The sequence below is a fragment of the Staurois parvus genome, unplaced genomic scaffold (genome assembly GCF_062004578.1).
Source record: "Staurois parvus isolate SC_StPar_1 unplaced genomic scaffold, SC_StPar_1.0 ptg000244l, whole genome shotgun sequence".
Classification (NCBI taxonomy): Eukaryota; Metazoa; Chordata; class Amphibia; order Anura; family Ranidae; genus Staurois; species Staurois parvus.
Genome location: NW_028318040.1, coordinates 1,644,581 through 1,660,202, shown reverse-complemented (window position 1 = coordinate 1,660,202; position 15,622 = coordinate 1,644,581). Strand labels below are relative to the sequence as shown.

Here is a 15,622-nt window from a genome sequence, read left to right as displayed (position 1 = left end):
TTTATTGCTTTATGTATCCACAGCTGGGGAACCCCTCACTTTCTTTATCAGTTATGGTAATACAACGTTTCTAAACCTTTCCCACTCTATCCAAAGCAAAGTGTTGGTTGGAGATAAATGTAAATATAATTGCTGTTATAGACCTCCAAGATTAAGTGTAATTGCTAATGAACACCATGGGGTTTATTTACTAAAGCTGGAGAGTCCAAAATCAGACTCCCTTCTGCATAGAAACCAATCAGCTTCTAACCTCAGCTTGTTCAATGAAGCTTTGGCAATGAAACCTGGAAGCTGATTGGTTTCTATGCAGAAGGGAGTCTGATTTTGGACTCTCCAGCTTTAGTAAATAAACCCCCATATGTCTGGGCCATCAGGGTGCCTTTAAGTGGAACTTCAGGCAAAGACAAAGACAGCAATAAAAACCCAACAAAGCTTCCACCTCTTCCCCAACCTACCCAAAGCTAAAAAAAAAAAAAAAAAAAGTCGCTCTATTTTTCCCATTTTCACAGCAATTTCTAAAACTTTTATTCCACCAACTGAGCATTTACATTCTATCTAAGGGCTGCTGTATGATAAAAGAAATTGGTAAATATTCGTTTTCAGTGAAAAAGAAATGTAACAATTATATGTACCAAAATTCAAAAAACACAAACCTTTAAAATATAATAAAGTTTAAACATGAGTTATATTTTATTTGCCAAACATGGCTATCTTCAGAGACACCTATTTCAGTAGAAACTTTTAATCTAATGCGAGCAAAGCCTACTGCATCCATGTTAGGACATCCATCTCAGATGCATTTATTTATTATTTACTCATTCTGCACAGTAATGCAAACTCCTTGTTATATATGCTAGTCCAACCATCAGCTTCATCAGCTTCCCTGCATGACATCACATAATATATTTACTGTACTTTATCAGAAATACAGAATATATGGAAGGGATATTGCAAAATGGACACCCTAGGCCAGACTGAGAAACAGGCCACATGTTTATTTGGAAAGGGCAACACTGAAAATAATTTTTGTCAAAGTGTATCAGAGAATGCTATAGTTTGCTTTGAATTGGCTAGTGTATTAGATTTCTAAAAAGGCAAAGAACTATTTAAATCACCTCTTGACCTCTGCACATACATCTGTCCTTGTGAGGAAGTGTTTATACAAGGATTACGACTGTAGCTGTAACCATGATCCTGATATCAAAATTATAGCCAGCAATGGGCTTTCCTGCAAAAGTGATCTGAGGGGCTCTATAGCTGTCCAATCACTTTTACATGGTGTGCAAATGGGCCACCCTCCTGTCATTCCTGGGCTCTCCAGTGCTATCTGGGAACTCGGGACCACAGCAACCTATGTGGCTGATTGAGTACAGAGGAGGGGAAAGTACATCTGTTCCTTCCCCTCCTCTGTGACAAATAAGCTGAAAGTGATGAGGATTTAATCCCTTCCGATTTTAGTTTGTTGTTTACAAGCCATTACCAGCATTACAAGCCATTACCAGGTATGCATCTGTTCAAAATAACCTCAATTTGATCAGATGCTTTTGAGGGCATAGGAGAGATAGGGGTCAGACCCCAGATCTCACCATAAACAGGACCTGTCACTGTCCATGCTATCACAAGGGATGTTCTTCACCCCTTGTGATAGCAATAATGTTGAATAAAAAAAAAAAATTAAAGAGACCGTGTAAAAAAAAATAATGTATGCTCAAATGGGAGTTCTTACCTAGGTCCTGCACACATACATAAACGGTGATCATACCACATATGTGAGGTATTGCCATGAACGGCAGAGTGAGAGCAATAATTCTAGCACCAGACCACCTACAGTCAGGTCCATAAATATTGGGACATCGACACAATTCTAACATTTTTGGCTCTATACAGCACCACAATGGATTTGAAATGAAACAAACAAGATGTGCTTTAACTGCAGACTGTCAGCTTTAATTTGAGGGCATTTACATCCAAATCAGGTGAACGGTGCAGGAATTACAACAGTTTACATATGTGCCTCCCACTTGTTAAGAGACCAAAAGTAATGGGACAGAATAATATTCATAAATCAAACTTGACCGTGTGGGCGGAGCTTTCACTTTTTAATACTTTGTTGCAAATCCTTTGCACTCAATTACAGCCTGAAGTCTGGAACGTATAGACATCACCAGACGCTGGGTTTCATCCCTGGTGATGCTCTGCCAGGCCTCTACTGCAACTGTCTTCAGTTCCTGCTTGTTCTTGGGGCATTTTCCCTTCAGTTTTGTCTTCAGCAAGTGAATGCATGCTCAATCGGATTCAGGTCAGGTGATTGACTTGGCCATTGCATAACATTCCACTTCTTTCCCTTAAAAAACTCTTTGGTTGCTTTTGCAGTATGCTTTGGGTCATTGTCCATCTGCACTGTGAAGCAACGTCCAATGAGTTCTGAAGCATTTGGCTGAATATGAGCAGATAATATTGCCCGAAACACTTCAGAATTCATCCTGCTGCTTTTGTCAGCAGTCACATCATCAATAAATACAAGAGAACCAGTTCCATTGGCAGCCATACATGCTCACACCATGACACTAACACCACCATGCTTCACTGATGAGGTGGTATGCTTAGGATCATGAGCAGTTCCTTTCCTTCTCCATACTCTTCTCTTCCCATCACTCTGGTACAAGTTGATCTTGGTCTCATCTGTCCATAGGATGTTGTTCCAGAACTGTGAAGGTTTTTTTAGATGTCGTTTGGCAAACTCTAATCTGGCCTTCCTGTTTTTGAGGCTCACCAATGGTTTACATCCTGTAGTCAACCCTCTGTATTCACTCTGGTGAAGTCTTCTCTTAATTGTTGACTTTGACACACATACACCTACCTCCTGGGGAGTGTTCTTGATCTGGCCAACTGTTGTGAAGGGTGTTTTCTTCACCAGGGAAAGAATTCTTCGGTCATCCACCACAGTTGTTTTCCGCAGTCTTCTGGGTCTTTTGGTGTTGCTGAGCTCACCAGTGCGTTCCTTCTTTTTAAGAATGTTCCAAACAGTTGTTTTGGCCACGCCTAATGTTTTTGCTATCTCTGATGGGTTTGTTTTGTTTTTTCAGCCTAATGATGGCTTGCTTCACTGATAGTGACAGCTCTTTGGATTTCATCTTGAGAGTTGACAGCAACAGATTCCAAATGCAAATAGCACACTTGAAATGAACTCTGGACCTTTTATCTGCTCATTGTAATTGGGATAATGAGGGAATAACACACACCTGGCCATGGAACAGCTGAGAAGCCAATTGTCCCATTACTTCTGGTCCCTTAACAAGTGGGAGGCACATATGCAAACTGTTGTAATTCCTACACCGGTCACCTGATTTGGATGTAAATACCCTCAAATTAAAGCTGACAGTCTGCAGTTAAAGCACATCTTGTTCGTTTCATTTCAAATCCATTGTGGTGGTGTATAGAGCCAAAAATGTTAGAATTGTGTCGATGTCCCAATATTTATGGACCTGACTGTATGTAACTCTAAACGGATACTTAAAGCATTGCCTGTGGATAACTTAATGTACTGTAGTTTGTTGCCATTCCATGGGCATTAGCAATTTTAAAGTGTAACATGTTGGGTAACATTATCTTTTATATTTTACCAAAAACGGGTCATTTTGCTTGTGTGCACTAATATTCATTAAAATATACTTTTTTTCCTGAAAACTTGCATTGCTAAACCGTTGCACAAATATTGTGTGACAAAAAATAGAAACAACCACCATTTTATTCTCCAGGGCCTGTGCTTTTAGAAAATATATAATGGTTGGGGGATCTAAGTAACTTTTTAGCAAAATTCAGATTTTTACATGTATGTTTGAAATGTTAAAATTGATCAGGTTGGCAAGCTGGCTAAAGATTAGTCAAGAATAGGCATTAGTAGGAATGTGCATCTCTGCTTCTATTTTGCTAAAGTATAGTGCCGCCTTTGCTCTCAAAGATAGGCCTATGTGTTATACTTCGTATTCACTCCCTACTAGAGCCCACTGACAGGCCCTAGACCCCCAGAGTGGCTGATCTGCCTTCTGCATGAGCTCAGTTTAGATAGGAGGCAGGACGCTCTAGAGCCTGACATTTCTGCTCTGACAGGGTAATACATATAAATAAAATACAAGTAATCACTGAGAAGTAAGGTTGTGCTATGATAATTGTTCGAGAGTTGATACTTATATTCTTACAGATGTTCATTGGTCATTGGTAGTCTGAGGATCAGAAGCTATATATAATTTTCTAAGGTTTAGAGCCTATGTGAAAATTAAACAAGGAGAGACTGTGCAAATGAAAGAATAAATTCAAGCTGACAGATTTGAACAACAAACTTTGTAAATAAATATGTCATCCCTGTAAAGATGTACAGTCAGGTCCATAAATATTGGGACATCGACACAATTCTAACATTCTTGGCTCTATACACCACCACAATGGATTTGAAATGAAACAAACAAGATGTGCTTTAACTGCAGACTGTCAGCTTTAATTTGAGGGTATTTACATCCAAATCAGGTGAACGGTGTAAGAATTACAACAGTTTGCATATGTGCCTCCCACTTGTTAAGGGACCAAACGTAATGGGACGGAATAATAATCATAAATCAAACTTTCACTTTTTAATACTTGGTTGCAAATCCTTTGCAGTCAATTACAGCCTGATGTCTGGAACGCATAGTCATCACCAGACGCTGGGTTTCATCCCTGGTGATGCTCTGCCAGGCCTCTACTGCAACTGTCTTCAGTTCCTGCTTGTTCTTGGGGCATTTTCCCTTCAGTTTTGTCTTTAGCAAGTGAAATGCATGCTCAATCGGATTCAGGTCAGGTGATTGACTTGGCCATTGCATAACATTCCACTTCTTTCCCTTAAAAAACTCTTTGGTTGCTTTTGCAGTATGCTTTGGGTTATTGTCCATCTGCACTGTGAAGCGGCGTCCAATGAGTTCTGAAGCATTTGGCTGAATATGAGCAGATAATATTGCCCGAAACACTTCAGAATTCATCCTGCTGTTTTTGTCAGCAGTCACATCATCAATAAATACAAGAGAACCAGTTCCATTGGCAGCCATACATGCCCACGCCATGACACTACCACCACCATGCTTCACTGATGAAGTGGTATGCTTAAGATCATGAGCAGTTCCTTTCCTTCTCCATACTCTTCTCTTCCCATCACTCTGGTACAAGTTGATCTTGGTCTCATCTGTCCATAGGATGTTGTTCCAGAACTGTGAAGGCTTTTTTAGATGTCGCTTGGCAAACTCTAATCTGGCCTTCCTGTTTTTGAGGCTCACCAATGGTTTACATCTTGTGGTGAACCCTCTGTATTCACTCTGGTGAAGTCTTCTCTTGATTGTTGACTTTGACACACATACACCTACCTCCTGGAGAGTGTTCTTGATCTGGCCAACTGTTGTGAAGGGTGTTTTCTTCACCAGGGAAAGAATTCTTTGGTCATCCACCACAGTTGTTTTCCGTGGTCTTTTGGTGTTGCTGAGCTCATCGATGCGTTCCTTCTTTTTACGAATGTTCCAAGCAGTTGTTTTGGCCACGCCTAATGTTTTTGCTCTCTCTCTGATAGGTTTGTTTTTTCAGCCTAATGATGGCTTGCTTCACTGATAGTGACAGCTCTTTGGATCTCATCTTGAGAGTTGACAGCAACAGATTCCAAATGCAAATAGCACACTTGAAATGAACTCTGGACCTTTTATCTGCTCATTGTAATTGGGATAATGAGGGAAAAACACACACCTGGCCATGGAACAGCTGAGCAGCCAATTGTCCCATTACTTTTGGTCCCTTAGCAAGTGGGAGGCAAATATGCAAACTGTTGTAATTCCTACACCGTTCACCTGATTTGGATGTAAATACCCTCAAATTAAAGCAGACAGTCTGCAGTTAAAGCACATCTTGTTCGATTTCAAATCCATTGTGGTGGTGTATAGAGCTAAAAATGTTAGAATTGTGTCGATGTCCCAATATTTATGGACCTGACTGTATAACATATATTTGATAAAATACCAAATGCAGAATACAGTGCATATTAATAGCTAAGAGAAGTGCTAGTAAATTCAGTTTAAAATGCACAGAGATTTCTGATACTGTTAATTATGGTCTAGCAGCACAAAATTCCACTATGAATGCCCTACGATTGACTGAGAAGTTCTACAGGTGAAACCTGCAAGTTGTTAGACATTTACTGTGTTATCTGAACTCTAGTCTGGTCAAACACCTGGAGTGATTACTGCATGGTAGAGATGATTTAGGGCCATGCAACAATCTTAATGTGTGGGATTTACAGGGGAGACCAGCTTGTCATATTATTTAGGTAATATGTTGGAATTGGTCTAATGCCTAAGAGGCAACTACAAATATATGCACACAAAAAATATTCACACATTGGCTAAAGTGATTTCCAATAATGTTTAAAAACAAATTTTAATGTTGTGGGATGTAAGAGGGTAAGGATATAAACTATCTTTACCATTGCTGCTATGTCCTTGATTACCACCACATATAATCTATTGCAGTTTCACACAAATATCTATGAACAAAAAAACAAATTCTTTTTAGAACTTTACCTCAGCTGCATTTGATGAAACATGTCCAACTGACACAATGACTTTGCCTTTGAAATTTTGAACAGTGGAGCTAGCTGGACCTGGTACTAATTCTCCATCAGCTGTGAACGCAGAACCAAAGGGCATATTGATGCTACCAGGTATGTGACCACGATTAAAGCTGAGGACAATAGTTAAGGCTGGTTGTAAACAGACACTGGAGGAGAAAAATAGGCAACACATCCAGTCCAATTTTAAACAATGTTTAATAGCTTTATATTCATAAACTTTGACAAATCAGAGAACTGTCTGCAGGGCCTGAAATTGTAATGACACAGGGGTGTCAATGTCTAGAACTTGCAAACCATAACTGTAGACACTACAGGAAGTACTTCATCTTTAGGGCCTGCGTCGACAAGCTTTGAGCTTGTGTTGATGGATTTAGTATGGTATAAGTTTGAGATGTTTCTGAGATAAATCCAAATTTATTGATAGTTGCATCGGACCTACAGCTGACCTCCTTCTGGTCTGCAATTGACCTGCTTCAAGACAGTTTTGCATCCCCATAGACTTGTGGAAGAATTAAATCTTTGTTTAAAGCCTGTTGATATCGCCATTTAAACTTAAATTTAGTTTTTCAGGCCTCAGTGTTATTTAGGAAAGCAGAGGCTCATTTTCAGATTACCTTTATAAAGATTACTTCAAACCATATTGAGAAACAATCACATAGCTGTTGGTACTCCTGGACCTCTCCAAGCATCCCCTGTCTAAGCCATATCTACAAGAAATGTCATTCTTCTCTATGCCCTACCTTCTTCATAACCCTAACCATGCAAGCTCACCAGGCCCCTGTGATAGAAATTTTTAGTCAAAACAAAATTTGGATCGTATCTGCACATTTGGCCACAACCTGATGTCAGAATCCTACATGATTGCAATATGTTCTTGGGGAGAGCATAGAACTGACTTGATAATTACCCCCAAATTTTGACCAATCATTATTAGAAACATGAGACATTCCTCTTGTCTCACGGTTTAGGCTACCTCTGTCTGTAGACATGTGGTTAACCTAGATGGAAGTGAACCCAACCTCCCTTTTTCTTTTCCTTTCCTTCGTTCCCCCCACTTTTCACCTCCTCTTTTACTTTCTTCTTCTTAAAAACTACCTTACCATAATAATGTTACCTAACTTACACTCTCTACAGAGTATCTTGGATCCTACAGACTAAGCTCTCCCACATAGACTGGGGACCATCTCTCTGAATGTACTATCTATACTTAAGCTTACACTTGTTGACTGCTTATGTGTATGCTCAGTTTAAACCTTCTGGAAAATGTTAGCACTCATGTCAACAGTGTCTCTGACTAAGCTTTCTGTCTTACATGATAGTTTTTGTACACTACCTTACGATCTTAATAAAAATATCAAGCAAGAGAACATACAACTGATAATGAACTTATTGTAAGGATTTTGTAAATATATACAATATTTAGTATCTTTATATTCCCAAGCACAAACCTACTGAGGAACATTACCATTTTATCACGTACGTGTTCAGATTTAGTTCACATCAAACATTCATTTTGTTGTTGCCTGAAATTAACAGAGTTTACTGGCCTCTGTACATTTTCTGATAGAATACCAGATGAAATCTTTTGCTGCCGTTGTAACAGGCAGTGCTCCTATATACTGTACGTCTCACAACACTTGTACTTTCGCAACCCTTAGGCCATATTATTTAGTTTGTTTTATAGGCTCCTCAGGAAACTGATAAATGGGATATATCTCTGACAAGTCTGTGCTGGCCAGCAATTTTCAAGATGTACGGAGAGCATGTTTCTTCAGTTCTCCACAAAATTACAGAGGTGTCCTATAAAATGTCTCTAATACAGCTTGCAAGCTGAGACCTGTATTTCCAGGAAAGGTGCATATCAATCTTGCATTTTCAGTATGATATCCTTACCTCTTCAGTTTTTATCCTCAGGTGTGGTGGGACTGTAAAGTGTATATGCTCTTCATTTCACCTGATTTATTTGTAAACTCGACTTTGGAACACATATAAACACTGTTATTGTTATACAATCTTCTATGGGATTAATAGGATCTTAATGGGATTATTTAGCAAGGCCATGAAAAGTCTAGGGACTATGCACAAAGTGCAGTGTCGGGACAAGGTTATCTAGCGCCCAGGGCAAAAATACTAAACAGCTTTCCCCCCAAAATGAATAAAAATTATGCCAGCAAAAATCCACTCTCGCCCACCCAAAAATAAATTTAAAAAAATCAAGCATTAATCTGTACATTTACCCACCAAGCATAAATTCTCTTTGCAACCGAAAATTCTCCACAAACAAAAATTCCCCTCTTCCAGTACAAATCCCCTCTATCAGCTGAAATCCCCCCACCAATTCCCTATCCTTACACAAATCATCTACCCCTCACATGAGCATAAAATCCCCCGCCCCCCCCCCAAAAAAAAAAATCCCCCTGTCCCAGCACAAATCTGCCTAAGTCTTCTGTCTAAGAACTAATGCTCCCTGCTAAATTTCCCTTCCTAGTACAAATCCCCCTTCCTAACACAAATTCCTCCATCCAAATCACCCCTTCTAGCACAATCCCCCAAATCCCCACCACGCCCTGGGCAGCTGTCCCTCCTGACCATCCCTTGTCCTGGTCCTTACCACACTTCATAGTTGATTATTAAAGGGTGAGTTCAACCAAATGTGATCTTATAGATTTACTAGTAGCATTGTTAAGTCAGCCCCTTGCTTCTTCTATGTCTAAGACAATACAATTGCCAGATCTCCACGCCATAATTTTGGACATATCCATGTCAGAATGTAGGATGTTCCTGATCCCCCAAAGAAAAAAAAAAGGAATAGCATAGTCCTCCTAAAATGGCCACTGCTTGTGTGCAGACCCAGGAACACTGATCTCCTCTAGGAGAATCAAAGCTATACAGATGTGTTGTTCTTGAGTCTCAAGAGATATCCCTGATTACATTCCAGGCTCCATGGGGACCACAAACTGAACTTTCAGATTTGTCCTGAAGCTTGGCACCCAATCATTTTAACATAAATGGTACTCTATGAAAAGATTTGTAAACTCATGTGTTTCATAAACATTAATGAATGCAGCATAGCAAGCTATTATACACGTTTTTAAAGTGCCACTTTGGGGGATATTTACTAAAACTGGAGCATGCAAAATCTGGTGCAGCTCTGCATAGAAACCAATCAGCTTGCAGGTTTTATTGTTAAAATGGCTATCAAGCACAAGTGCACCAGTTTTAGTAAATCTCCCCCACTGTATCACATCATGTGATTTTCTTTTTTTGCATATTAAAAAAAACATGCTGCATGAGAAGAATTAGGGTTGTACAAGTTCTGGCTCTGGCAGCAAAAACCCAAAACACAGAAGTCACCTGGTTACTTACAGAGAGCTAGAATGTACTCTATATGTCTGCAGGAATTGAAATCTTATATTTGATTGGGATGTTCTAAGTGTTACATGGATTAGCAAAGATGTCTTAAAGTGACACTAAACTCTGATGAAAAAAAAAATATTTTTTTATATTCTGTATATTCTTAAAGTGGTTGTAAAAGTCCAAGGTTTTTTAACTTCATGCATTTTATGCATGAAGATAAAAAACCTTCTGTGTGCAGCAGCCCTCCCAGCCCCCCTAATACTTACCTGAGTCCGATCGCGATCCAGCAATGTGCATGAGAGCCTCGGCTCTCACTGCTGTCAATCACAGCCAGTAAGGAGAGAGAGAGTGCGGAGCTGAACCTTGGCTCTGTTTGTGAATGGTTCCACAGCAACTTGCTTGCTCTTGGGGCACTCGGCAGGAGGGAGGAGCCAGGAGTGCAGGTAGGGGACCCAAAAAGAGCAGGATCAGGGCTGCTCTGCACAAAAACATTGCAAAGAGCAGATAAGTATACCATATTTGTTTATCTTTTTTTAAAAATTGCCTTTATTATCACTTTAACTCAAAAAAGTGTCTTCTATTGTTCTCAGCCCCTCCAACTTCATTTTTCGTTGCTGTGATTCGACTTCTTATTAGAGGGTGGCTACATTCATTCTCCACAGTCCCACTGTATGTAGGAACCTACCAGGGGCGGACTGACAACTCATGGGGCCCCTGGGCAATAGGGGATCATGGGGCCCCTGTGTCCTTGCCCAAAATCAAAAAAAGCCTATGAAAAAGGTACCAGGGGCATCTCAGGGGGCCCCCTACTGACCCTGGGCCCTCGGGCAGTGCCCGAATTTCCAAATGGTCAGTCCGCCCCTGGAACCTACCCACCCTATGCTGCTTGCTCCGAAGATGGACTATGGGATTTGTAGTAGTGTGCATAGAACAATGCACATGCACTGCCATTCCAAACAAACAGAAGTGAGAGGGAAAACGGGAAGTTCAGGAGCTTATGGAGGCCGTTACAAGGAAACAGAATAATAAAGTATGGAATTATTCAATGAAAAATAGATTACAGGGCCACGAAGTAGTGACAGTGGATGGATTATTTTTTATAGAATAAGGATATCCTTTAGTGTCACTTTAAGTGTTTGCCTCAAATCATTCACAAATTAGACATGTGCAATTTGTTTAGGTCCAAATCTAAATTTGGATGAATTTTTGGTTACTCGGAAATTCGTATGCATCCTAATTTCCAAATAACAATTGTAACAAATTCTGTTAAAATTTGTTTTGTTTAGTCATTTTCTAATGAATTGCAAATTTTCAGAACACTTCAAATTGATCAAAAATGTATTGACCAATCCGAATTCTGTGTGAAGAATAGCTGGTTGTTAAAGAAGAACTACACTGTATCTGAGCATCACAAATCAAAAGCACTAATTAATACATTTTTAATATTCAAAGCAAACTACCCCATCCATCCATCTCTCCATGCTATATTTCTGACTATTGCCATCTTGAGTAAGGGCAGATGATTCTTGTAGCATTTACTTCCTGGAATCCATCTGCTCTTAGCTCAGGCATGCAGGTAGGAGGGAGTGCTTAGCTGAGAAACCCCCCCTCCCCTCCTGAAGGCTCCTGGGATGTATGACATCATTTGCCTAGGCATGGAAACTAGGAAGTAACTAATGAAATGTAAAAAAAAACAGTTTCAAACAAGTAAATATGATATACTTTCTTATCTGTTTAGTAATGCTAGCAGCATAAGGATTAAAAAGGGTCAACATTGACTGATAGAGGGAAGCTCCACCTTAAGGAAAGGGCAGCCAGCTGCTGTGTTCTTAACAATCGAGGACTCATCAGCTGAATGCAAAAAAAAAAGAATTGCCAGCAATGCAAATTTAAGAAAACATTGGGACCCCCCATCCATACCAGGCACTTATCCAAACATGCAGCCCGGCAGGTCAGGAAAAGAAGGGCGAAGAGCGAGCGCCCCCCCCCGAACCATACCGGAACACATATCCTCAACATGGAGGGGGGTGCTTTAAGGTAGGGGGTCTCACATGGGGACAAGGGTCTCTTCCCCATGGGCAGTGGTTTTGGGGGTCTGCGGGTAGGGGGCTTATCACATGTATAGTACCCCTACTCCTTCACTAAAAAAGTTAGAAAAAGCACCAGATTTTGACTAATCCTGTATTACAAAAAAACCCCCAAAAATAAAAATCCCCCGAAGTAGATTCAATGTCAGTCACGATGAACGCCGGCCATCGAACTGAAGGGAAAAAAAAAAAAAAAAGAGAGCAGGGTTGTGGGGAAGAGACACTTGCCCCCATCAACAAGTTGCTTTGGAGGGTGGGGAGCAAGGTCCCTAAGGTCTAGTATGGGTTTTAAGGGGAACCTCATGCCAAAATTATACAGAAAAACGGTATGTTCCCCCCCAAATCCGTATCTAGCTCTCCTACCCCAAAGCGCTCCCCCATGTTGAGGGCATGTGCCCTGGTAAGGCTCGGGGAAGGGAGGGGGTTTTCGCTCACCCCCTCCCCTCCCGACCTGCTGGGCTGAATGCTCAGATGAGGGTCTGGTATGTGGAGGACCCCACAACGTTTTTTTTCCTAATTTTTTTTATTGCCGGCAATTCTTTTTTTACATTCAGCTGGTTTCCCCACTGACAGCCGATGAGTCATCGAATGTTAAGAATGTGGCGGCTGGCTTCCCAGCCTTCTCCTTAACAACCAGCTATTCGTCACACAGAATTTGGATCAGGTGATACATTTTCAACTGAATTGAATTCAAATTGTTCTGAAAACTTTAAATTTATTAGAAAATGAATAAACAAAATAAAACTAGAATTCCGAAACAAATCTATGCAAAACATAAGAACAAAAAAGGCAGGTGTATTGAATATTAAAGAGAATGTGGATAAAATAGCAAAGTACACATTGAAAAACAGTCTGAAGTTCAAGAATGGTTAAATACTCATAGAAGTAGAAATGCCAGCAGCATAAAGGTCTAAGCAGTGCCCCCATACTATTCTGATGAGGTTACACCCTCAGCCACCTCTAATTCATTGATTCAATGGTTCTGCTCCAGCAGTAACATAGACACACACTTTCTTCCATTTATTCTAAATGTAATCACTGGAGAATGAACTACAGCCTTTGTGATTTAATGCTGCTTTGATTTACACCAAAATCTTTTGTTTCCTCCAGAAATAATAAAGAAAAGATTTTGTTCTTTTTTAAATACAAGCAAAAAGCTCCTTCACACAGACATGTCTTTGACTGTTTCTTCCATGTATGTGTTCGAACAACCTAACAATCATCTGGGCTCCGTCCACATGAAAAAATGATCTGATTAGCGGTTTAGAAGTTGTTAAAGGAGATTTCTCATGCAATAAAAATACAAGACACATTTTAAGGCTTTCTAGGGATCTAACTAAACAGTTATATTGCCATGTATGGCGGTTGCAAGGTCTCATCAAATCTTCTAGTTGGATAATATACTACAAGTTGTTATATCTTAATGATATATGAAATTAACAGAGCCAGAGCGTTCTTAACAGATAACAAGACTCAATTTTTTATTTTGTGCATTTCATGGCAGAAAAAAAAATCTCTTTTCTTAAAAAATATGTTAAAAAATAATGCAAAGATATAATAATAGTTTATTAGCTATGTTTAACAGAAAAAGTATGTATGTTAGAACTCAAAAATGGAGCAATCTTTTAACCATTTCTGAATAGCGTAACCTGTATAGGGATCTGCTGCCCTCTACTGTCTGAATTTGTAAATGCCTGAAAATATATTATGCATGCACTTCCTGTGCCTGGGTTGCTGGTTTTTAAACCATGGAGGAGAGAGAGAGAGAGAGAGAAAGAGCGAGAGAGAAAGAGCAAGAGAGAAAGAGCGAGAGAAAGAGAGAGACATGCCCTGTCCATGCTGCAAGGGACTTTTATACAACCATTCCTATGATCTAATATTTTACCTGAAGCTGCTGAGTGTACAGCCTTGTATGTCTAAATCATTGTGACAGACAGAGCATCTCTGCCCTCTCCTTGTTATCATTTCACATGCACAGTGTTAGATAGCCAAGTCTGTGCTACTGTATGTGTAGTGGTCACCTTTCAGTATATTGTAGGTAGGTGAACAGTTTATAGTAATATAGTTTTTATGCAGCTCCTGTTATTTTGGTTAACCCTGGCCTTTCTGGGCTGGGATTCTATAGCTAGTTTTATCTTAGGGCTCAATAACCAACAAAGGCTAGAACCAGGTTAGACATCCAGTGGCCACTCAAGATCATTAGCTTAGAGGTCTGGTTGCATGTCAGATTAGAAACTATTAAGGAGAGTCTAAAGAATAGAATAGATAGGCTGACTCTGTGTTCCAGTGCAACAGTTTCAGTGCCAAACCGCAGTTCCTGCCAGTGAGAAACTCTGTTCCAGGATGGTTGGACAACAGTTGGAAGATCTCAACATGATTGCAGATCTTACCTTCAAATCTACAGCACAAAGATCATCTCCACATCATCAGTAGCCCCTGCAACTGGACTTTGCTGTGACATTCATCTGGAAGTTTCTCTATTAATAACTATATATAACTGGGTATATGTGCACAATTACACCAGAATTCCTACCAGGCCCTTTTGCTGATAATACCTGTACACTGGATTGTATGTTCTGTTATTAATCTCTTCCTATATAAAGCTTTTATTGTTTCTATACTGGTGTGCCTCTAGATGCTTATGGTTAAATTTATATTCTGGTTGCAGTAGTTGTGCTCTCAATTACTTTTTTAGATTACACTGTTCAACAGGTAAAAAGTTTTGGGCATAAAATTAGCTAATCTTACATAATTTTGGGGTGCTGAAAACGAAAATGACCCTAAAAAATGTTGATTGGCTCTAGTTTCCATGATATATTCACCCATCTAATGACGTAAGCCATTCAAAATTATGATGCAACTTCAGCTGCATATTGCGCAATTGATACTGGTGACCAATAGAAAATTGCATGTATACTGAGATGATGCAATATTAGCCTTTAATTGCATCACTTCACTGCATAAAAGCTGCAGTATCTGTAGCTGATTGTAGTTCGACAGCGTCTTTACATTTCTTTTTATGCTTATATAGGCTACTCAGTAATGCCTCGAATTTGTGTGAATAAAGCAGATAATTTCTGCTATATCTGCGGTGAAATAACTTTTATCTCACAAAAAAGGAGGATAACAGGAATGATTAAGAAAGCCTACAACTTGTATTTTGGCTGCAAGATAGGAGACCAGGACAAGAGCTGGGCACCACATATATGCTGCAATTCTTGTGGGACGGCACTGGAGCAATGGTTGAATGGAAAAAAGGCATCTATGCCTTTCGCTGTGCCAATGATTTGGAGAGAGCCAACAGATCATGTTAGTAATTGTTACTTTTGTATGGTGCCTCCAATTGTAAAAGGGCTAAATAAGAAGAAAAAGTTATCTGTGCACTATCCAAATATTCCATCGGCAATACGTCCAGTTCCTCATGGAGAGGGGCTACCAATTCCTAAAGCACCAGAATCCTTCGTGGTTGAGTCAAGTGAGGAAGAACCTGAAGCGTGTAGTCACGTGCAGTTGTAAGAGATAGCCCTTTCCTCGAATA

The 15,622-nt window shown here is 39.8% G+C and overlaps 1 protein-coding gene across 1 annotated transcript in view; it reads right to left on the bottom strand.

Annotated features, from left to right (window-relative positions):
- The window catches only part of TBCK (TBC1 domain containing kinase), a 367,627-nt gene that overhangs the window by 32,801 nt on the left and 319,204 nt on the right, over positions 1-15,622 (bottom strand). Inside the window, exon 25 of the mRNA XM_089680503.1 lies at positions 6,591-6,750. Within this exon, the coding sequence (XP_089536629.1) occupies positions 6,591-6,750 (160 nt within the window). The remainder of the gene's footprint in view (positions 1-6,590; positions 6,751-15,622) is intronic.